This window comes from Lotus japonicus, chromosome 1 (assembly GCF_012489685.1).
Source record: "Lotus japonicus ecotype B-129 chromosome 1, LjGifu_v1.2".
NCBI lineage: Eukaryota > Viridiplantae > Streptophyta > Magnoliopsida > Fabales > Fabaceae > Lotus > Lotus japonicus.
In genome coordinates this window covers 41,987,860-42,012,633 of record NC_080041.1, presented here as the reverse complement: position 1 = coordinate 42,012,633, position 24,774 = coordinate 41,987,860, and the positions used below count along the sequence as shown (strand labels likewise).

The following is a 24,774-nucleotide window of genomic DNA, read 5'->3' as shown; positions in this document are numbered from 1 at the left end:
CTGCATGCCCAAGAGCATGTTTAGCGGATTACATTTCGCCGAATCTCGTCGAATCGCCGCAGAACTTCGATTCTGCTCAAAAACTCATTTTTATGCTGAGGTTCCGCTTTTTGAATAAAAAACTCTCAACTGAGCCTAGCGTCAGTAGGATTAGTTGTCATAAACGTCGTGGGTATCGACCTCATCCAATTTATTTTTCGAAATTCCGATTTTGAGTTTCCGAGCTAAAAATCTTGACCAAAATACCTCTGTTCTAGTTTTCGATCCGATAATTTTTCTGAGAGTTTCCCTGGCCTAGATATCGCCTAAGAATACCTAGGAATTGATTTAGATCGAAGAAAAAGTTCGGAAACCCTATTTTTGAGAGTGGCCGAAACTTGTGTGTTAGGGGGTACTGTGTCCAAAAATAATTTTTGGGTCTGTATGACCTAAGCCATTGCGTAGCTCTTTCAATTGTCGAAATTTTGGCGTTGGTTTCGTGTCATTCCGAGTTTTGTAGCTCGAGTTATGCTCGTTTTAGCGAGCGAAGTCTCCACTGTCCATTCGTGCCCAAATGTGAACTCTGAAGCTTTAAAAGCTTTCTTTACGATTTCGATTAGTATTATTAGATCGTGTTGCTCCTAGTGAGGCTTGTGTTGATGATTGTGTTTCCTTGTTCTAGGTTCGCAATTTCCATGCACAACTTCTACTCACGAAGGTAAGGGTAACTCAGTTTTAGAGTGTCCTTGAGTCTTGCATGTATTTATCGCACTGCCTGCGTTTGAGATGAAGATGTTTATATTGATTGGCAGATGATTATGATTATTATGTTGAACTGGGAAATTGTTTTCTGGAGGCTTCAGCCGAGTGAACTTATTGAGACGTGTGTCTCCGTTTCTGAGAGGCTTCGACCGTTTACTGGTTTCTGTCATTACTGCTTTCTAATGGATATGACACGATTATGTTTTAGAGCACTGAATTGTTGTTTCATCGCTCGATAGAGCTTGGTGTGGTTGTGTGAATGTTGTGATTATGAATAACATGTGGTTACTCTGAATTGACTATTGGATTGGGAGTTGTTGTCTGACTTGGCATATAAGGCTTAAGGTTAAAGTGGCGATCAGGAGGTGTGGTCCTATGATTGTCCCGTCTTGTGAGACGCTATAAGAGGTGATGAGGAGGTGTGGTCCTATCATTGTCCCGTCCATTGTGACGCTAAGTGGCGATCAGGAGGTGTGGTCCTATGATTGTCCCATCTTGTGAGACGCTATAAGTGGCGATCAGGAGGTGTGGTCCTATGATTGTCCCGTCTTGTGAGACGCTATAAGAGGCAATGAGGTGGTGTGGTCCTATCATTGTCCCGTCTTGAGAGACGATATTGATCGATCCATTTTGATAGCAGCATATAGTTGCATTCTAGAGCACTAACATTTGATCTTGTCGATATCTTATCTGACTTGTTGAGGTTATTGTTATATGTTTTAAATCTATGTTATTACGTTGCTGATATATGATTAAGTTTAAGTTGTTGGTATTTGATTTGATGTTATATGGTTGAGGTTCTTGATATCTAATTTGATTTCATGTTGTTGGATATATGTCGTCATCTATCTTGAAATAAGTTGCTATTATGTGCCAGGAAATGCACTTAAATCTGAATAGCATGCTTTTCCCTTTTATACGTGGTAATTGCATGGAGTTAACCCTTTCTATTTGCTACTTGTTGTTTGGGCGCTTAACGCTATTAGGCGATGGAGATCCTTCCGCCAAAGCTTAGCTGCTCGAGTTGGAGATCGGGTTGTAGGCGGTGGAGTAGAGGTGTAAGAAGCAGCTTTGCTTCTCTTATTGTGGACTATGTTTGAGTCTCCTTTTCTATATGAGAACTCTGTTATTAAAAGCCTTGCTTCCGCCACTGTTAAAGTGCGCATGTTTATTTTGAACCTTACTTATGGTATTGTAAACTATTATTACTGTATATCGGGAAACAGGTTATTTAAATAAAGTTATGATGTGTTTCCAACCCCTATGGTATTTAGTCATTTTCAAAAAAAATACCCTTGGATTTTAGGGATTGTAGAATAGTCCTTAGACTTTGTTAGGTTACTTAATGTGATTCCTCAGTTGAGAAATTGGGGCGTTACATTAACCCACATCAATCAGATTACATATGCTCAGACCCAATTAAAAGAGATCACATAACAAATAAAAGAGCCCAATGCACCCCTGTCAGAATTATGAATTAACTCGTTTTTCACAAACAAAATAACAATTAATTGTAGCCCACAAAACGTTCGATAAATCTACCAAAAAATAGAACATAAGAAGGGGGGTTGAATTGTGTTGTTCTAAAACTTTAGTTTTTCAAAGATTATTAGCGTTTAGTGTAGCAGATATTTGAGTAAAATAATAAACGATGGGGACACGATGATATATCCTGGTTCACCCCAAATGATGGGGCTACATCTAGTCCTTGGCTAAACCAAGATTTCACTATACAAGTTAAGGACTTCTCCTACGAGTATTCACCAGGACTTCTCCCAACAAGTATTATCCATGACTTCTCCTTACAAGTATTCGACAGGACTTCACCCAACCAAGTATTCTACATGACTTCTCCTAACCAAGTATTCTAAGGACCTATCCTTCACCAAGTATTGTTCAGAACTTCTCCTAAGATCCTTTTCAAGATCGTTTGGCTCTACAAGGTTCTCTTCTCACAAGAGGGATAGTAGAAAATGCTAAGCACATGAACTACAAAGTGTATGATAAGATTTGACTCTGTGAAGTACTTTGAGTTCTAGATTTAGAGAGAGTTGGATAAGAAGTTTTGACTCTTAGGTATGGTTCTCTCCTTCTTGAAGCAGACGATTTCAAGGATTTGACCCTTAGGCTTTTCTTGATTTCTAGCTTCTGTTAGACTGAGATCGTTGAATATGATTCAATAGAGGTTAGATCGTTGATAGTAGAAATCTTCAAGTCTTGCTTACATACTCCTTGATCTTCTGTGAGAGTAATTATAGTCGTTCGAGCTTGTTCTTCACAAAGATTCTAGTCGTTGGATAAAACAGTGCTTTTGTGTACTTGATGTCAGTTGCATTAAATGCATGACACTGTTTGATGAAGACTTTTTTGCCAAAAAGATGTATTATGTCAGCTGGTAGGTAGCATTGGTAGGTCTTACTTATACTCGTTGATGAGCAAATATGGCAACTTAAAGGTGACAACTTTGTTTTTCAGCTATGGTCATTGTGCTTTGTCAGATCACGTATCCTTTCAACAAGACTTCTTCTACAAGTTTGTTTGAGATATGGTGCTCATTCTTTAGACGATCGTGGCTTCTTAGACGGTCTTCTTCCTTCCATTTGTCATTTTGAGGGAGACGATAGGCTTTGACTAGTAGAATGCAACTTCTTCTTTGGATTGAACTGTCTTTTTGTGTAAGACGATTGGCTTGGACAGAACAAGGTAGGCATAAACAATAAGTCAAAGTGTTCATGAAATATGAAATTTTTAATCCACTTATACCCCTAAAATTTGTTATTGTTTAAAACATGATAAACGATATGAGTAAACATTTGAACTTAGCAATCTCCCCCCTTTTGAACATTACAATTTTAAAGAGAAAACGAATATTTTAAAAGTTTTGAAAAACGATAGAATACTCCAGTGAGTTTTGCAATAAGTGATTATTAAAAAAATCATAAACACAACTCTTCTTTCTCTTTTGATTAAAAATTGATTTTAACCATTTGTAAACCAAGGTCCTTTCAAACACCTAGAATCTTAGTTTTGCTTTTCTATTCTCTCCCCCTTTGACATATTCAAAAAGATCGCACAAATTAGATAAAATGATAAAGAGCATAATAAATTTGAATTTTATAAACTGGAGTAATGTGAGATAGGTAGTTCAGCAACATAAATAAATATTAATTACTTGTACTAAAGCGAATGAAATGCAAAGGTTATAAATAGTGAGAGAGATACAAATGTTTGACTTCAGCCAAGTATCTTGAAGATGAGCTCAAGCGTTTCGTTGATGGTTGATAGCTTCTGATCAACCAATGCTTTGTGCTCTGCAAATTCTTTAGCCATTTGAGATACAACAACCTCAACAACATCATTGTCTATGTGCTCAGCCTCTTCTTCTTCGACCATTTCTTCAATTTTCCAATTAGAAGTGGTAGTCTCATCATTTGGCAGCTATTCATAATACATCATCAGAGAATCACTACTCTCAGCTACCTCAACTGCATATCCCGCCCTCCTCAATGAAGTTCTTATCGTGGAACTGCTGTGGGCTTGGGAACCTACTGGTAGTGTAGACCTTAAAAGGGCTCATCCACTCATAAGCTCCTGATGTTGTGTTCATTATGGAAACAAGACTCTATTCCTCGGAGGCTTTACGTCAAAGAGGGTTAAGGGGTTTGGTAATATTTACCCGGTCCAAAGTGCGGGTCGTGGCAATTCTATAGCGGGTGGTCTTTTATTGCTTTGGAAGCATGACACTAATTTGGAAGTTATTTCTGCATCTTTAAATCATATTCTTTTCAATGTCTTGCACCCTGTATCTAATGTTTCTATGCAGGTGTTGGCTGTTTATGGTTTTCTTGAGGAACGACGAAAATCCGCCACTTGGAATATGATCAAAGGTTTTGATCCTAGAGGGTCTATCCCATGGCTTTGTGTTGGTGATTTCAATGACATTTTATCCCCGACTTATAAACTTGGGGGCGACCCTCCGGATTTGGGGCACTTGTAGGAGAACAGGAAATGTTGTGCCGAGTGTGGCCTTTAGGAGGTTGATTATTCTTGTTACCGCTTTACTTGGTCCAATCAAAGAGAAGAACCGGGAACAATCCAGGAGAGACTTGACTATGGCTTGGTTAATGGGGCTTGGAATAACATGTGGTCGTTCACTAGGATTTCTCATCTCCCGAGGCTCCGATCCGATCATAATCCCATTTTACTTACTTGCTCTTCTCGGCGAAGAAGGAAAGAGAAACCACATGCTAGATTATTCAGGTTTGAGGAGCTTTGGTTGCAGGAGGGAGATGAGTGTTCGGAGTTAGTAGCAGAATCATGGTATCGACTTCGAGCAAATATACCGGGAAGAATTGGGGAGGTGGGAAGAGTTTTGAAAGGGAGGAGAAGGGAGAAGTTTGGTGATATTCCCAAGAAGATTTCATATGGTAAAAAGATTCTCTAGGATCTTCAAAAACAAACTCAAACTGCGTAGGTTATTCATGAGGTGAAGAGGGTGGAGAAGCAATTGGAGGATTAGCTTGAGAAAGAGGAGATTTGGTGGGGTTAGAGATCAAGGGTAACATGACTAAGACATGGGGACCCGAATACAAGGTTCTTTCACTAGAAAGCGCCCTAGAGGCGTCAAAAGAATATGATAGAGAAGCTAGAGGATGACAAAGGCGAGAAATTTGAAGATGATGAGGACATAGCACGTGTACTTGGGGATTACTTTGGGACACTATTCACATCATCTCATCCAACAGGAATAAAGGAGGTGACTAATTTAGTTGCAGGGAGGGTGTCTGCTACTCATCTAGAGTGGCTCTTGACTCCTTTCTCAAAAGAGGAGGTGGAGGAGGCTCTGTTCCATATGCATCCCACAAAGGCTCCGGTCGTTATTGGTTTCCCGACACTCTTCTATCAGAGGCATTGGGATATTGTTGGAGAGTGTTTGCCGAGGTTTTGCTTACAGATTCTACAAAGGTCTATCTCTCCAGGTACGATTAATCGAACCCTTATTGTTTTAATTCCTAAGGTGAAAGAGGTTGTACATGCTACACAGTTTAGACCTATAAGCTTGTGTAGTGTTTTGTTTAAGATTATTACTAAAAAAATTGCAAGCCGACTGAAAGGAATTTTGCATGATCTGATTAGTGACACTCAAAGCGCTTTTGTTCCTGGCCACTTAATCACTGGTAATGCTTTAGTAGCCTTCGAGTGTTTTCACTACATGAGAGTTGTATTGCAATGCAATGTCTTTGTAAGACCCAAGTTTCTAAGCTTATGCTAAGTGAATAATTTTCTTACTCACGATTAGGGTTGATGTATTGTGAAGGGAAACCTGAACTAGAGTGTACGAAATGAAATAAATTTATGAAGGAGAAAGTTCAGGAAAAGTCTCAGGATTGTACCAAAGTCGATAAAAGTTATAGCACGATCGTTACACGCTTAAACCTAGGTCAGAAACCCTAGTATATAGCTAGTTTTCACTTATAGGCACGATGGAAGTTAATTCCAAAAATCTTCAGAGAAATGTTAGAACTTCTCTTTTTCCATATATCACAATCGTTTCGAGGCGAAACTCTAGGATCTACGAACGTCCGATTCCAATCATCGGAAGTTTGCCGAAACCGAAACCCTGGTATTTCAAAACCATAGAAACACCCGACAATGAAGACTTTTTCTATTCGGAACGTCAAATGAAGATTCCACACGCGTACACCCATTTCTCTTGATGATTTCAATCTTTCTTCAGAAGGAAGTTTTCTATTCCGACAATCGATGCAAAAAGTAACTTATCGGGTAAAATAGTTTTACACCGACTTTGCATTAGTTACCAAAATTACAAGGAGACCTTATTTTAGTTTTGGAATTCTTTCGCCAAAACCTATCTTAGAATTCATGGAGAATGAAGCCAGAAAAATCAGATTCGCGAAACTTTCATTTTACCGCGTTTTACCAACCTCTATATATAGCCAAGAAATGAGAAAATATCACAAAAATCTTACCCATTTTCCCCAAGGAGGCCGCGAGTTTGCATAAGGGAGGAGGAGAAGAGATTTTGTTCATTCCTTGCTTGATCATCGATTAATCAGTTGCTACTTCAAGGTTTCGAGGTATAGTCGCTAATCCTTACCTCTGATCGCTTTTTCCATAGCTTTTCTCTATGTCTTTCTGTGCTCATAGTTTTGAGGTTTTTGCAAAACTATCCTAAATAGTTCATTTTTGATTCTAAACATCTTCCTTACGTGCCCAAGATCACTTCTGTCGGATTAGTTTTTCCTTTATGTCGCCGAAATTCCGCCGGAATCAATTTATGCCTCAAATACCCATTTTTGGAGTAAAGCTTCGTCCTTTGGGCTGAAAACTATCGCCTTAGCTTAGTGCTAGTAGGATTAGTTGTCATAAACGTCGTTGGTGACGTCCCCATCCAATTTGCTTTTTGGGATTTCAGTTTTGAAATTCTAAGTTAAAAATATTGACCAAAATACCCCTGCGACAGTTTTTGATCCGATAATTTTTCCGAGTTTAGAATACCCTTAGTTACGACTAATGATAGCATAGGAACCAAGTTTGATCGAAGAAAAACCGACCCACCCAATTACCTATAGTGGCCGAGAGCTATAGGGGGGAGGAAGGAAAATTCCTTTTTCAAAAACTTGTTCTTTCACGCTAGATTATCGTACCTCGGAGTATATGCTACTTCGAGTAACCCTAGTATCTATTGTTTGATGAGTTTCTGACTCATTGTGATTGATTTATGTGGCTTTGTTCTAAAGGTGATTTTGAGGAATTTCCTAGAGAGCAAGGAGTTGATTGTGTAGGAGCATCCGAAGAGAATCCTAGAGAATCTTCAGGTGAGGGCTTCTCACTGAATCTCTAGTTAATGCTTAGAGTCAATGCTCTCGACATTGTTTACTGTTTATGCACTTGGTTGTGTTTGATTGGAAAAATGTTTTCTGAGGCTTCGGCTGACAATGTAGATGATTCATCTACTGAATGTTTTTGAGAGTGAATTACATGCTAAGTGCTATGTGGGTAATTTAAGATGTGTGATTCATGCCTTATATGCTAAGTGCTATGTGGTTATTGCTTAATATGTTGATATATGACATGTTGATTGATTGTGCTGAGTTAATTATGCTTTTGCAATGAAATCTGAGTTTCTGAGTAGTGAGAATAGCGGGCAGGTCATGCCGATTTTATTTTGAGAGTTTTGAGAAAGTTTGATAGGACGAATGAGATTCGGGCCTTGTTATGGTGTTTCATGGATCGAGACATTCTCTGGTGTTATTTGGGGATTAGGAGATCCCGAGAACTTATAAGCATTGCGATAAGATCAAACGGATATTATTTTGTAAAGAAAATTCATAAGACATTAAACAACCACTAAATCTTCAAATAATGATAATAAACTCGAAAGGAAGCTTAGGATGCAAATCTTAGCTTCGGAAAGCGAGAAGTGTCGTCGGATCCAAGTATTGAGGAAGCTGTTAAGTTCCGAGTATGTTGATACTCTTTGCTCGTTGAGCAGTTGGTTTAGCCATCCAAGGGATGTACCGAGAAGCTTCACTGAGGCGTGAGACCTTGTGAATGCGGGATACTCCACTGAGGCGTGAGACCTTGTGGAAAGCATGGATCTTCACTGAGGCGTGAGACCTCGTGAACAGCATGAAGCTTCACTGAGGCGTGAGACCTTGTGAATGCGGGATACTCCACTGAGGCGTGAGACCTTGTGGAAAGCATGGATCTTCACTGAGGCGTGAGACCTCGTGAACAGCATGAAGCTTCACTGAGGCGTGAGACCTTGTGAATGCAGGATACTCCACTGAGGCGTGAGACCTTGTGGAAAGCATGGATCTTCACTGAGGCGTGAGACCTCGTGAATAGCATGGAACTTCACTGAAGCGTGAGACTTCGTGCAAGTGTGTAAATTCACTGGGGCGTGAGACCCCGTGAAAGCATAAAACTTCACTGAAGCGTGAGACTTTGTGAATGTGTGAGACTCCACTGAAGCGTGAGACTTCGTGAGAGCATTGATGACTCGAAGAGTTATTGTGAGTGGTTGCACTCATTTTATGATTACTGTATTTTGTCGCAGAATCGACTGTTACCTTAGGGTAAGCTTTTAGAGACATTAATTTAGCTAGAACACGTGGCGACGTGTCGAGTGAGGTCGGAGACGTTGTTTGGCTAATCACATTGCATTCATGCACACATAGGAGGTTAATACACGGCGTGATACCGGACCTTCGTCGGTTTCCAAAATGGTCATAAGACCCGGAATGCCGTGTAAGAGCGTTTGTAGACGACTCTTGTAGCAGACCGAAATGGCATACATTCGGGTTTACTGCTGATCTGACTACCGTTGTTGTTGGAGTAAGAGGCACGCGGGCAGAAATGGTCCCACCGTTGCTGGTGCTAGGATTGATCCGTTTGATGTCCATCCCTTTCCGGAATGCATTTGGTTAACTGGGTTAACCGCCATATCATTTCATGCAACATGCATACTGACTTAGTTGCTGAGTGTGATTGATAATTGTTAATCTTATTTGATGCATGCTAATTGCTACTATCGTCTTTTATATTCATTGTGAAATATGCAACCCTAGGATGTTATCCCTAGCTATAAGCCTAAGTGGCTATCTCTTATGTATCTATTGGTGGTAATATTTACATAATTCTTTGGAGTTGACCCTCGCATCTTCTGTGTGTGCTTGGGCGGACAACGCCTTTTGTCAGATGTCCATTGCGGACTGGTTCACAATGGTCCACCCTTCGGGGGGGATTAGGTACGAGATGATAGACCAGGACGACCCCGGTTCATGGGCGGTAGACCCCGCTAGCCATCGCGCGACGTACTCCGGGAGGATCATGGAGGACCATGTAGATAGTGGAGGACTCTTGACAGCAGGACTGCTGCGGAGATGCACCGTCAGCTTCAACTTGCCACCAGGTGTGCATTGCGGACCAGGAGCAGGAGGACCACCACCACCACCGTTATCTTCAGACGAGGAGGATCCCTCAGAGGAGGAGCCAGTGGGAGTGACGTCTTCAGACTCCAGTTCACCTACCGTTGCGATCATTGATGATCAGGGCTCGGGCCCTAAGCCCGTGAGTCCAGCACCGGAGCGCATCACTGTTGCGAGAGGAGAACGGGTAGTGCATATAGACTTAGTCGTTCTGGATTCTGATTCAGACGACGATCATGCTGGCACATAGTTTTTAGTGCTGGTGTGAGCTCCTCGAGATAGGATTAGTGTAGGAGTAGAGTCTTAGCTCTGACAGTCATTGCTTCATTTGTTTCTTTGGGGACAGGGTAGTTTCCCGCCTATAGCTTTTTGTGTGGTTTCCTTACGGGAATCACAGAGAGTTGGTTGGACTTAGGAGGTCTTGTTTCAGGCCGATGGGCCAGCTTATTCTCAGTTTTGAGGGATGGTGTTGCGGACACTTCACCTTTGTATTTGGTTTGTACATATTGCCTACGGGCGTTACACTTTTCTTTCCGTCACTGGAGGTTACTCGTGACGAGGTTGCTACTTACAGCGGGGGCTGTTATATATATTGTATATTAGTTTTATTGCTTTTCGCATTTGGGTTTTATTTAATTCAGTCTTGTCTTCATTATTATCGAGAAAAAAAAATATTCACGTTTTTCCGCATTAGTTTATCTTTTGGTTACTAAAGTGACGCCACCGAAATCGGGGTGTTACAGTCTTCGCTTTTTCTTCCTTTCTTAAGCTCTTAAATACTCCAAGCACAAAGTTATATTTCCGTTGAGAGAATCTATCCGTTGGAGGGTACTTCTAGAATTTCCAGAACGTAAAAAGGTTGATCCTCGTAGGTAGACTGGTCAGAATAGTACACTACGATTGTACTATTTAATAGTGACTCTTTGTCCTTTACTGTTTACTTCTGATCTTCAGATGCGCGCTTCAAATGTGAACTTGTGAAGCTTCTAGTCAAAGTCACGAGGATGCTTGGATCTTCAGAACTTGAAGTCTTCAGCTTCTGGACCATTCACTTCAGAACTTCTGGTCTTCAGAGCCAGCTTTCTTTGGGTCCTCAGAATATTCAAGTCTTTAGAGTCTTTGACCGTTCACTTCAGAACTTCTAGTCTTCAGAGTCTTCAGCACTTGATTCTTCAGAGCCCACATCAAAGCTTTAATCTTCAGAACATCTGAAATATTAAACTACCGTTCATTAGAACGTAGTGAGTGCAGAAGCTGTTTGGTGGTCAACACTTTGGTCTTTGACTTCTGATGAAAACCCCTTTCAATCAGAATCAGAACCTGTTTGTCAAATACACAAAAGACAAAAGTTAGAATACCAAAGTTATCGATACTCAAAATATATATTTGTTATCATCAAAACTTAGAGATGTACACAGAACCAAATCTTGGTCTTACACTTCTCTCCTCAGAGGTTTGCGCCAAGGAGCCCTTAGTCTCCATATTTATTTATCCTTTGTGGTGAAGTTTTTTTTGCTCTGATTGATAAACATATTAGTTGCTCTGATTTGAGTCGTTTAAAAATTGTGAGGTCAACACCTGTTATTTCTCATTTACTGTTTGCAGATGGCAGTGTTCTTTTTGCTCGTACTGAGCCAAGAGAGGCAGAGTGTGTGAGGTCCATCCTTGCCACTTATGAGCGAGCTTCTGGACAAGTGATCAACCTTGATAAGTCCATACTTTTTGTGAGTTGAAATGTGTCAGATATCCATTTTAATGAGCTTAGACAGCTATTGGGAGTAAAGGCAGCTGAAAGCTATGATAATTATTTGGGTTTTCCTACCATTTTCGGTAAGTCAAAATCTCAAATATTTAGTTTTGTTAAGGAACGATTCTGGAAGAAACTTGAGGGTTGGAAGGAAAAATCTCTTCAAGAGCACGGAGGGAAGTTTTGATTAAATCGGTGGCTCATGCCATACCCTCTTATGTAATGTCTTGCTTTATTTTGCCTGATGGTCTTTGTGCAAATATTGATAGCATGATTTCTAGATTTTATTGGGGAAGCGATGTGACCAAGAGGGGTCTTAATTGGTGCAAGTGGAGCAAGCTTTGTAGGCACAAGAGTGTTGGTGGCCTTGGATTCAGGAACTTAAAGAATTTTGACATGGCTCTAGTTGCTAAAAATTGGTGGAAAGTCTACACTTGCCCGAATTCTCTCTTAAGAAGGGTCTTTAAGGCTGTGTATTTTCATGCTAGTGACCTATATGGTGCAAAAAAAGGATATCGTCCTAGCTATGCGTGGACTAGTATTTGGAAAACGAGGTGGGTCTTTCAAAGAGGGGGGGGGTTATGGAGGATTGGCAATGGTGAAAGAGTTGATGTTTGGGTGGTGAGGTGGATTCCAAGAGGTGCTCCTGTTATTTATCGCGAAGACTTGGCAGCGGAGCTGAATATTCGTCGTGTGGCGGGCTTGATGTCGAACGGGCAATGGAACAGTCCTCTTATCGAAGCCATGTTTTGCCTAGGTACAACGAAAGCTATTTTAGCTATTCCCTTGTCTTTGGGTCTTGGTCAGGACATTCTTTTCTGGCCATAGATTTTGATGGTATTTATAATTCAAAGACTGGTTACCGGTTCATTGGTGAGATCTTAGCAATCCCAGAAGCTTCTTCTTCGGTGGAAACTCTCATATTTGTGGGCTTTTGGCATAAGTTCGGGTCTTCCCCAGCCCTTCCTCAAGCAAAGGAGTTTGCTTAGTGTGCGGTGTGTGGTTACCTCCCAGTTCGTGGCGATTTGAGGCGGAGACATATGGATGTTGATTCTGATTGTCCTCTTTGCGGTGCAGAGGAGGAATCTGAGGCCCACCTCTTCCTCCAGTGTTCTTTGGTAAGGGGTGTTTGGTTTGCTTCGACCCTTGGCCTTCGTGTGGATAATTATGCTTCGGTGTGGGCTCTTTTGGCAGTGGCAATGGAGGTTGCAGATTCAAAGATGGTGGCAGTGGCGCAATCAGTCTTGTATGTGTTGTGGGAATGCAGGAATTCGATAATGTTCAGGGAGGGCAGTTTTGATGGCTAGTGGGTGCTAGCTCGTGCACGTTCTTGGACATCGTGGGAGTTAAACCCGGGTGGGAACGTTGTTGGTTCATGTTCGCTTCCAGCGACAGGGGCGTCGTTGTAAGACCTAGGATTTTAGAATTAAATAAATAATTAATTTCCAACTCACGCATAGGATTTTGTGTAAGCGCGAGGGGAACTTGACTTGTGTTTAATGTTTGGATTAGCGTTATGAAGAAGAAAGTTCAGGAAATGGTTAAGAATAGTTCTATAGTCGCTATAGGTTATAGCACGAGCTTTATTCACTTCCGCCTTAGGGCGAAAGCGTTAGTAAAAGACTAATCCGCTCTTAAAGCACTGTAGAAACGGAATTCAAAAATATTCAGAGGATTATAAGAATTTATCTTATTCCTCTCCCTGACGAGTGTTTCAACACGAAACCCTGGAATGTACGAATGATCAATTTCGTTTCTCGGAAGTTTGCCGAAACTGAATCCCTGATAGCTCAAGAACCTTAAAGTAAACTGTTGATGAAGACTTTTTCTATTCGGAGCTTCAAACGAAGATTCCACACGCATACACCCATTTCTTTCGATGTTTCCAATCTTTCTTCAGAAGGAAGTTTTCTCTTCCGACATCGACTGCAAAAAGTAACTTTTCGGGTTAAATCGATTAACACCATTAGCGAGTCGCTTCCTTAAATTCCAGGAAACCTGTTTCGAGTTCTGGAATTCTGTCGCCTGATTCTATCTTATAATTCACCGAGGAATGCACAGGAAAAATCGGAATCGCGAAATTTTCATTTTCCCGCGTTTTCCATCTCCTATAAATAGGAGAAAAACTCAAAATTCCTCACCATTCACCCATGGTGGCCGTGAGCTCAAGGGAGGAGAGGGAGAAGAAGATTTTCGTCGTTTTTTGCCTGATCGTCGCACAGTTCGTTGCTACGCGTAGGCCTCGAGGTACTGATGTTTTTCCTTACCTCTGATCGTAAATTCTATCGCTTTTCTCTATGTCTTTCTGTGCTCAAAGTTTTGAGCTTTTTGTAAAACTGTCCAAATAACTTGATTTCTCTGTCTAAACTTATTCCCTGCATGCCCAAGAGCATGTTTAGCGAATTACATTTCGCCGATTCTCGTCGAATCGTCGCAGAACTTCAATTCTGCTCAAAATACTCATTTTATGCTGAGGTTCCTCTTTTTGAATCAAAAACTCTCGAATGAGCTTAGCTTCAGTAGGATTAGTTGTCATAAACGTCGTGGGTATCGACCTCATCCAATTTATTTTTCAAAATTCCGATTTTGAGTTTCCGAGCTAAAAATCTTGACCAAAATACCCCTGTTCTAGTTTTCGATCCGATAATTTTTCTGAGAGTTTCCCTGGCCTAGATATCGCCTAAGAATACCTAGGAATTGATTTAGATCGAAGAAAAAGTTCGGAAACCCTATTTTCTAAAGTGGCCGAAACCTATTTGTTAGGGTACCGTGTCCAAAAATAATTTTTGGGTCTGTATGACCTAAGCCATTGCGTAGCTCTTTCAATTGTAGAAATTTTTGCGTTGGTTTCGTGTCATTCCGAGTTCTGTAGCTCGAGTTATGCGCATTTTAGCGAAAACATGTCTTATTGTCCATTCGTGCCTAAATGTCGAACTCTAGAGCTTCGAAAGCTTCTTTTCGGGTTTTGATAGTGTTATTAGTTGTTTTGTTTCTTAGCGACTAAGCAATGATACTTTGCTTAAGGTTTGGAACGAGTTGAGCTGAGGAAAGAGACTTTGGAGCAATTGGTGAGGTTTCACAACTGAGGAGGACGCCCGGTGAACTTGCTGAGTTCGGGAGCTTTATTTTGGATTGGACTGAGATGTTGAGCTTGGATGGAGAAATTGACTAAGGTAAGGGTAACTCGGTTTTAGAGTGTCTTTGAGTCTTGCATCCTTTTATCGCACTGCATGCGTTTGAGATGAAGATGTTTATATTGATTGACATTGGATTATGATTATTGTGTTGAACTGGGAAAATGTTTTCTGGAGGCTTCGGCCGAGTGAACTTATTGAGACGTGTGTCTCCGTTTTCTGAGAGGCTTCGGCCGTTTACTGGTTTCTGTCATTGAACTGAGTTGGTATGCAATTGAATTGATTTATGTTCGTTGATAATAGGAATAACATGTGGTTACTCCGAATTAATAATTGGTTTGGACATTGTTGTTGACTGACTTGGCATATAGAGCCTAAGCCTAAGAGGCGATCAGGTGATTGTGTTCACCTGGTTGTTCCGCCTTGTGTGGCGATAAGCGGCAATGAGGTGGTTGTGTGCACCCGAATGTCCCACCTTGTGTGGCGCAATAAGTGGCGGTCAGGTGATTGCGTTCACCTGTTTGTCCCGTCTTGTGTGACGTATAAGTGGCGGTCAGGTGATTGTGTTCACCTGGTTGTCCCGTCTTGTGTGACGTATAAGCGGCGGTCAGGTGATTGTGTTTACCTGGTTGTCCCGTCTTGTGTGATGTTTAAGTGGCAATGAGGAGGTGTGTCCTATCATTGTCCCGTCTTGTGAGACGCTAAGTGGCGATCAGGAGGTGTGTCCTATGATTGTCCCGTCATGTTTGACGTTATAAGTGGCGATGAGGAGGTGTGTCCTATCATTGTCCCGTCCTTCGAGGCGTTATCAAGTGGTAGTGGAGTGGATATTTTCACATGACTATCCCGTCCTTCGAGGCGTTACTTAGTGACAGTGGAGTGGATATTTTCACAGGACTGTCCCGTCTTGCGAGACGTTATTGTTTGATTGATATTGTTGAGGATTATTGATATCTGATTTGATGTTATATTGTTGAGGATTATTGATATCTGATTTGTTGTTATATTGTTGAGGATTATTGATATCTGATTTGACATTATATTGTCAAGGTTGTTGACATCTGATTAGATGTTATAGATTGAGGTTGCTGTTATTTGATTTGATGTTATATCTGATTTGTTGTTATATTGTTGAGGATTATTGATATCTGATTTGACGTTATATTGTCAAGGTTGTTGACATCTGATTAGATGTTATAGATTGAGGTTGCTGTTATTTGATTTGATGTTATATTGTTGAGATTATTGTCATATGATTTGATTCTATACTGTGGAGGTTGTGGATATCTGAGTTGTCATATGCAGTTAAGTTGATGTCTGAATAAATGTTACATGTTGTTAAGTTGTTGATATCTGAGTTAATATATAGGTTGTTAAGTTGCTGATATCTTAGTAGAAATATTGTTGAGGTTGTTGATAGTTGATTTAAATCTATATTGTTGAATATATGATGTCATCTATCTTGAATTAGGTTGCTAGCGTATGTGCCATGTTATGCACTTATATCTGAATAGCATGTTTTTTCTCTTTCACACATGGTAATGGCATGGAGTTAACCCTTTCTATTTGCTACTTGTTGTTTGGGCGCTTAACGCTATTAGGCGATGGAGAATCTTCGATGGAGTGAAGGTATGAAAAACGGTAGAAAGGGGGGGTTTGAATAACGTTTTCAGTACAAAACTACCACCTTAAAGATTTTAACAAATCTTTTCGAGAACTAAGTGCAAAAGATAGAGATAGAAAAGCACACAAGGATTTTATCCTGGTTCACTTGATAAATCACTCAAGCTACTCCAGTCCACCCGTTAAGGTGATTTCTTCCTTCTTAGAATGAAGGCAATCCACTAATCAGGTAAGAGTTACAACTGCACTTGAAACCTACAAGTGACTAACAATTACACTGACTTAGCTCACACTAAGATTCACTCTCTTAGTCTTCTCTAGGATCCGATCAACCTTGATCTCCTAAAGGAAAATCAAACAACTGTTTGAGGTTGGTGTTTACAAGAGTTTGCTTCTGAATAAGCTGAGTGTAAACTAAAATAAATTACAAGATGAAAGAAAGCTTAGAATATGTCTTGCGCGTGTGTATTGCTTCTTGTATATTTTTTCTTTCTTCTAGCCGCTTCTTTCAATCTTCAGCCTCTATATATACTCCAAGGATTAGGGTTGAGCGTTGCATGGAAATGCTACCGTTGGAGGGCAGTTCTGGAAAATCCAGCTTCTGCTGTGGCTGAGAACGTTAGGTAGGTCGTCAGGAAGGTACACTTGCTTTTGTACTTGGATAGCGACTTGACCTTTTAACCTAGGAGACTTCTGATCAGAGGAATGCTTCGTATTGGAACTTGTGAAGCAGGTTGATCAGAGTCAGAGGGAAAGCACAGATCCTCTGACCATTGTATCTTCTGATTCTGAACTCAGAGGGAAGAACATGGCCTTCAGAGTTTCTTGCTTCTGGACTTCAGAGTTTCCACTATTCAGCTTCTGGATCTTCAGAGTCTTCTACACCATCGGAACATCTGAACCTTCAGTGTTTCTTGGTTGTCAGAACTTCTGGATCATCAGAGCTTCTAGCGACTGAGTCCTCATCAGAGTTTGTATAGCTTCAGATCTTCTGAAGCTTTTCCACTGTTCATACTGAACATGGTGAATGCGAAAGCGTTGCTTGGGTTACCCTTTATACACGGTGCTTCTGATTTGTGTGAAATTGAGTCAGGGTCAGAGCCTGTAAATAGCACACTCAGAAAAACACGTTAGAGTACCACAATTGTTCATATCAAAAGGTTAACTTGTAATCATCAAAACATAGAGTTGTACTACTAGATCAAAACTTGATCTTACAATCTCCCCCTTTTTGATGATGACAAAACTAAGATTTTTGATGAACAATTCTTAAACATTAAACTGAATTCACTCAGAGTTTAGAGATATAGAATAAGACTTATCCTGATGTGAATAGTTTATCTTGCTCATTCTGAATTCAAGTCACTGCTTGATTCTGAGCTTAGCTCCCCCTGAATCTAATACTTGATGAAAACGTTAGTAAAGTCTAGATTCTGAGCTAAATCATATAAGAGTTCAGAGTGAAAAGCTTATGACATAGATGAAAAACGAATAATCAGAGCGCATAAGTGATCAGAGTCATGGACAAGGTATCAGAGTCTTGGGTATCAGAGTCAACTTAGAATCACTTCAGAAGAAGTGAAATGTATTCCTTGTATTTGCCCAGTGACACATCTATGGTCATGAAGGTGGAACTCTTAAAATCTCCAAAAGAAAAATAAGTCACACTAACACATCTTACACATCAAAAACTGGGTTTACTCCCCCTTTTTGTCATAAGCAAAAAGCTTGGGGTGTGAAAAACTTAGCTTGAAGTACAAGGTACTCCCCCTTAGAGAAGGTCTAAGTTTAAAGAAAATGAAAACGATGTAAGAATCAGAGTGAGGCGATAATAAATAGAAGAGTTAATGCAAGGGATGAACGTTTACCACCGGTCAAGTGAGGAAATAGAAGGGTCAGTTACCAAGTACTTAACCTCGAGAAACTGTAAGAGCATTAACTTTCAGAGAGAAAGTGAAGCCTATAAAAACGTTGGAGAGAAAGGTAAGCTTCACACCTCGAATAATATTCAGAAAACAAAATGGCATCATACAGAATGGCATTAGAAGAGCTCAGAAGGAAGGCGTTTGAGGAAGATATGTTCCTCAATATTAGGCATCCCGATGGTACAAAGACCATACAAGAGCTGACGAAGACACTGCTTGAAGAAGATCTTGGTCCAGAGATGGAGAAAGATCTGAAGGAGTTCCTCTGCTTCGTGGAAGAGATTCAGGAGCTTTGCCAGCGGGAGCTGAATCTGCTGGAAGAGAAGGAGACTGTGGAAAAGAGACTCAAGACGACAGAAGAGAGTCTAGAAAAAGATGATCTGAGCATCAAACTTGGCAACATAGAGTATGCATTGGATCGTCTGGAGAAGGAAAGAGTGGAGCAGCGCCAAGAATGCAGAAGAATGAGGAAGGATCCTCCATTCTAGATATAGGGAATAATGTATGATGGAAAGAATTATGATGTAAACATAGAACAATTATGAATAAAACAGGTTTTGCAAACATATGTGCCACAAATATATATAGATATATGCATATAGAATCACAAATGAACAAATTAAAGTAAGTAAATAAGCAGAGTTTAAATAAAACAACGTTAAATAAAAAGGAAAAGGAAGAAAAAGAAGAGATCCTAAAAACTAAGATTTGTCAGTACGGCGCAGAAGTTCCATCATCATGTGCTTCATCTCAATCAGCATGGATTCATGAGTGTCAAGACGTTGTTCCATGATGTCGAGTCTGGATGAGCTTGTCGGAGTAGAGCTGGAAGGAACGTTCTGAGCAGCTTGAGGTTCTGGAATGGAAGCAGAAGCAGCAGGAGTAAACAGAACTGGTGCAAGTCGCTCTGCCTCAGCCTCAGCTTCAAGACGTTCGGCCTCAAGTCTGGCTTGTTCAGCCTGAGCTGCTGCTTGACGGGCAGCTTCTTCTTCTTGTTCTTTCTGTCTCTTGGCTCCTTCAATGGCTTCAAGAAGCTGGGTTCTCTGTTCGAGTTCATGAAGAGCCACCCTCCTAGCAAACCTTTGCTTTGCAGCCTCAATGCTCTGACTTCCCTCTGCATGCAGGAGCTGCAGCATAACGGGAAACTGAGCCACCAGCCAAGTGCTCAAATTGTTCCACTCATCAGCCACATTTTCAGCATTCTCACTGAGGTCAGTCTGACCGTGCACATTGCGGAGCCTCAAGGAGGCTTCATGATTGAAAATATTGATGCACTCAGAGAGAGATGTGGGTTGAAGGTGAGTATAGGGAATGATGGAGAGGTTGGGTGCAGGAGAGGCTGGGTGATTGCTGCTATGAGCTTCAGAGGCACCTTGTGGAGAACCAATGTTAATTATGGGAGCATTGGGTTCAGAGGTTCCACGGTGAGGGTCTGAAGTTTCAACCAGAGGGTGAGGTGATCTAACCGAGGATTGGTTAGATACTGATTGTTCAGGTTCAGGGTCTGGTTGAATTGGCTCTTGTTGGTCAGGGACAGGGTGAGCCTGTTGGACTAAGGGGTCTGCCTCTTGGATAGGATTGGCCAAGATAGGTTCATCTGGGTCAACTAGACGTTCAGGTCTAGGGCCAGGATATTGCCTAGGGCTTGGACAGGTAAGGTAATATTCTTCCAAGGCAGATACCTTCTCTTTCCTAACCTCCATGAACTTTCTAAGTGATTCAGAGGTATTGGAGGGAGGAGAGTCAAAGACATTGATGGGGAAGGATACAGGTGTGAAGGCTGATGAAGAGTCTGTATCCGTGGTTCTGACAGCAGGACGTGCTGATGCTCTGGGAGCAGAGTGATCAGACGTTCTGGGTTGTGGTTCTGTTGGTTTGGGTATGGGTTCAGAAGTTAATGGGTCGTATGGAATGGTAAGGAGAGAAGTTGGATCTTCTGACCTAGAGGGTTGGTTCTGAAGCAAATTCCAGAGTGGTGCTTCAGTAGGAGAAGGTTGAAAGAATGAAGATCTTGGGGAATGTGGTGGAGAGGTGGTTTGTGCGGCTGGCTGGGATTCATGAATAGGAGTGAGGGGATTTGAAGAGTGTTGGAGTAAGGCAGAAATTGGGAGTGCATCAAATAAATTCAAATCATCATCAGAGGTAAGTGCAGGCTTACTTGTATGTGCTGATGATCGAGTCACTCTGGCAGGAGGTTCAGTCCTTCTGACCTCTGCAGCAGCTGGTTCCACCCGAGTAGGCTTCACCACAATTCTGACTTTCTTCTGCTTCTTCTTTGGAGGACCATCCTCACTATCATCACCATCATCATCATCAGGCTTGCTCTTCGCCTTCTTGACCAGAGGGACATCAGATTCCTCTGAGGATTCGTCCAGAACCATCTTCCTCTTGGTTTTCTTCTTGGGAGGAGAAGGAAACTCTGGAGCTGGTGGAAGTCTGCTGACGAAATCATCAAGGTCAATCTCGAATCCTTGAGCCCTGAGGTCTTCAACATAGCATCTGATGGCTTCAGGATGGTCTGCTTGAGTCCACAGAGGGTAGTCATTCAGAGGCATTCTTCTTCCTCTGATCTCAGAAGATGTGTCCTCATGAGCAGGAGCAATCTTCTTCTGGACCAAACCCATCTTCTTCAGAGAGTTGGCAGTGAAGACATCGCTAACAATTGTGCTCAAATCCTCTGTGCAACCAGCATTGATCAAATCTTGCACCAAGTTGCTTTCAATGAGAAAGTCTGAGATCAGCCTCCCAAAAGGGATATATTTGATGGCTGACTTGATGGAGGAGGTGGTGCGAGACTTCCGGATGCATTCCTTCAAATAGGAGAACAGGAAGTAGGGAAGGCAGATCTTCTCCTTGTCTTGAATGAAGAACAGCATCGCCTTCTGATTGAAGTTGATGTAGTCTGGAGAACTGCCCTTTGGTCGTTGATTGATGCAGTTGAGCAGGATCTTGTGCCAGACCCTGAGTTTGGGTTGAAGGTCCATCACTTTGTAGCTCGTCTTGCCCGGTTTGAAGGTGGTGTACAGGGCCTTGTTGACGATGTCCTTGGTTCTGGGTTTCAGCTTCGATTCCGTCAGTGAGAACCGATACCCATGAGCAGTTTCTGCACCTAGCAGATTCACGAATGACTTCTCCGTGATGATGATCTTCCTACCCAGTATGTAAGAGACCACCTGAGTGTCATCACAATCAGCGTGCTTCCAGAATTCCTTTACCAGCTTCTCATACACCGGTCCTCGAAGTCGATTGAAGTAGTTTCCCCAACCTTGAGCTTGGACTTCAGGACGGAGATCAAACCCATTTGCAGCCAAGTTGTCGAGGTTGAATCTCCATTCTGCAAGGACTTGGAGTTCCTCAGGAGGAAATACACAGTGAACGGCACAGCCCCGTTCTGCAATAGGAACAATCTCCTCTTGAGCTTGAGCTTGTTCTTGTGCTGGGTTCTCAGAGCCCCGTTGACCCGTTGCCAACCCGACTACCATGTGAGGGAACTGAGGTGCATCTGCAGTAGATCTTCTGGTTTGTCTCACCATTTTGAAGAGGTTGAAGGTTTGAGGTAGAAGATGAAGTTTGAAGGATGAAGAGAGATCGAGAGAGAAATCACGAAGGAGGCGGTTTTGAAAAGCAGGGAGTGCGAGAGTGAAAACCGGAAGTGAGAGAGAACGTGTGTGTATAGTGGGTTTTATCAAATAACCGTTGTTGATTCAAAAAGCACTTTAAGATCAACGGTTGAAAATTAAAGATAGATAGTAACAGTAAAATACACAATCACACACAGAAGATAAGCATATCTACACGCAATCACAACAGACTGTCACACGGGCACAAGGAACTATGCATCAGAAATTCTGACGCACGTGTTGTTGTCTCAGCTTCAGAGTCAGTACCAGTGGGCACACACACTCTGATTGAGTTACCTTCTGGACTAGACATCTTCTGATCAAGAAGTATCATAGTCAGAGGTTCTGATCTATCTTCACTCTGGACAAAAGTCCATGTTTAGATTTTTCAGAATAAAATTAAATCTATCTTCAGCTAAGGGCTTTGTAAAGATATCTGCCCATTGATGGTCAGTATCAACAAACTTCAGAAGAAGCACGCCCTTCTGCACATAATCTCTAATGAAGTGATACTTTACCTCAATGTGCTTTGCCCTTGAATGCAAGATAGGATTCTTGCTCAACGAGATTGCAGCAGTGTTATCACAATAGATTGGGATATTGCTCTCAAGGATCTGATAATCCTCCAGCTGATGTTTCATCCAGAGCATCTGAGTGCTGCATATTGCTGCTGAGATATATTCTGCCTCTGCAGTTGATAGAGCAATGGTTGATTGCCTCTTGCTTGCCCATGAGACTAGATTGCTTCCCAGAAATTGACAATTTCCAGAAGTACTTTTTCTCTCTGTTCTATCTCCAGCATAATCAGCATCACAATAACCTGAAAGCTTATACTCTGATGTTTTCTTATACATCAAGCCAAGGTTAGTGGTGCCTTTCAGATACCTTAGGATCCTCTTAACAGCAGTTAAGTGGGTTTCCCTTGGATCTGATTGGAAACGAGCACATAAATGAACACTAAATAGTATGTCTGGCCTAGATGCAGTTAAGTACAGAAGTGAACCTATCATGCCACGATAGAGCTTCTGACATACTTTACCACTTATATCTTCTTTTTCCAGAATGCATGTTGGATGCATTGGAGTCTTGGCCACTGTAGATTCCAGCATATTGAACTTCTTCAGAAGTTCCTTAGTGTACTTGCTCTGATGGATATATGTTCCTTCTGGTGTTTGATCAACTTGTATTCCCAGAAAGTACTTTAATTCTCCCATCATACTCATCTCAAATTCAGCCTGCATCATCTCAGAAAATTCTTTGCATAGAGATTGATTAGCAGAACCAAATATAATATCATCAACATAAATTTGCACAATTAAGATATCATCTTTATAAGTCTTGCAAAAGAGAGTTGTATCTACTTTACCCCTTACAAACTCATTCTCCAGAAGGAATGAGCTAAGTCTCTCATACCATGCTCTGGGAGCTTGCTTCAGACCGTAGAGTGATTTCTTCAATTTGAACACATGGTCTGGTTTCTTTTCATCTTCAAAACCTGGGGGTTGATGAACATAGACTTCCTCTGAGATATAACCATTTAGGAAGGCACTCTTTACGTCCATCTGATGTAGAACTATGTTGTGATTTACTGAGAAAGAAATCAATAGTCTGATTGCTTCCAGTCTTGCTACTGGAGCAAATGTTTCAGTGTAGTCTATTCCTTCCTGCTGGCTGTAGCCTTGAGCAACTAGCCTTGCCTTGTTTCTGACTACATCTCCTTTCTCATTTAGCTTGTTTCTGAATACCCATTTCGTTCCAATAACATGGACATTCTCAGGCTTCTTCACTAAGCTCCAAACATCGTTCTTGGAGAATTGATTCAATTCTTCTTCCATGGCCAGAATCCAATCCTTGTCCTGAAGAGCTTCATCTATGGACTTGGGTTCAATTAAGGACACCAATCCTTTCAGACTCAGCAAGGTCTCTTCAGAGGGTCTGAAGGCAGATCTGGTTCTGACTGGTTCATCTTTGTTGCCCAGAATCAATTCCTTAGGATGAGCTGCAGTGATTCTGCTCTTCTTCAGAGTTTGTGAGTTAGAGGGACCAGCTTCTTCCTCTGGTTCATCTTCCTCTGGTTCAACTTCCTCTGGAGCTTTGCCTTTGTCAGAAACATTAATGCTTAAATCTGCAAACTTTTCAACTAGCTTTGACTGGTCAGAGTCAAGCTTATCATCAAATCTAACATGAATAGATTCTTCAATAGTCTTAGCATCAGTATTATAAAATCTAAAACCTTTAGATCTATCAGAATAACCAAGTAATAGACACTTAGAAGATTTAGCATCAAATTTATGCAATCTATCCTTAGTATTGAGAACATAACAAACACAGCCAAAAGGATGAAAATAAGAAATGTTGGGTTTTATGTTCTTCCACAATTCATAAGGAGTCTTTTTCAGAATTGGTCTCACAGAGATTCTGTTCTGAATGTAACATGCTGTATTTACTGCCTCTGCCCAAAAGTGCTTAGCCATGCCAGTTTCTTGGAGCATGGTTCTAGCCATCTCCTGAAGAGTTCTATTCTTCCTCTCAACAACACCATTTTTGTTGAGGAGTTCTGGGACAAGAGAAATCATGTGTAATTCCATAGGAATCAAACAGACTCTCAAACTTGTCATTCTCAAACTCTCCCCATGGTCACTTCTGACACGCACAATTCTACAAGCCTTCTCGTTTTGCACTTGAGCAATGAAGGTAGAGAACACAGCATGAGACTCATCCTTGCGGGTTAGAAACTTTACCCATGTCCAGCGGCTATAGTCATCAACGATAACCATCCATATCTCTTGCCACCTATAGACTCAGTTTTCACTGGTCCAAACAGGTCGATATGCAGAAGTTCTAACGGCCTTGAGGTTGAGACAACATTCTTTGCCTTGAAAGGGACTTTTGTGAATTTTCCTTTCTGACATGCTTCACAAAGAGCGTCTGAAGCGAACTTCAGATTGGGTAAGCCCCTGACAAGGTTTAGCTTGCTCAGCTGAGAAATCTTTCTCATACTGGCATGCCCTAACCGTCTATGCCATACCC

At 41.4% G+C, this 24,774-nt stretch overlaps 1 protein-coding gene across 1 annotated transcript; it reads left to right on the top strand.

Moving 5' to 3' along the window:
* Positions 1-11,664: 11,664 nt before the first annotated feature.
* On the top strand, positions 11,665-12,270 carry LOC130736000 (uncharacterized mitochondrial protein AtMg00310-like). The gene has a single exon (XM_057587863.1). It carries the CDS (start codon positions 11,665-11,667, stop codon positions 12,268-12,270), a length of 606 nt encoding a protein of 201 aa, XP_057443846.1.
* Positions 12,271-24,774: the final 12,504 nt, after the last annotated feature.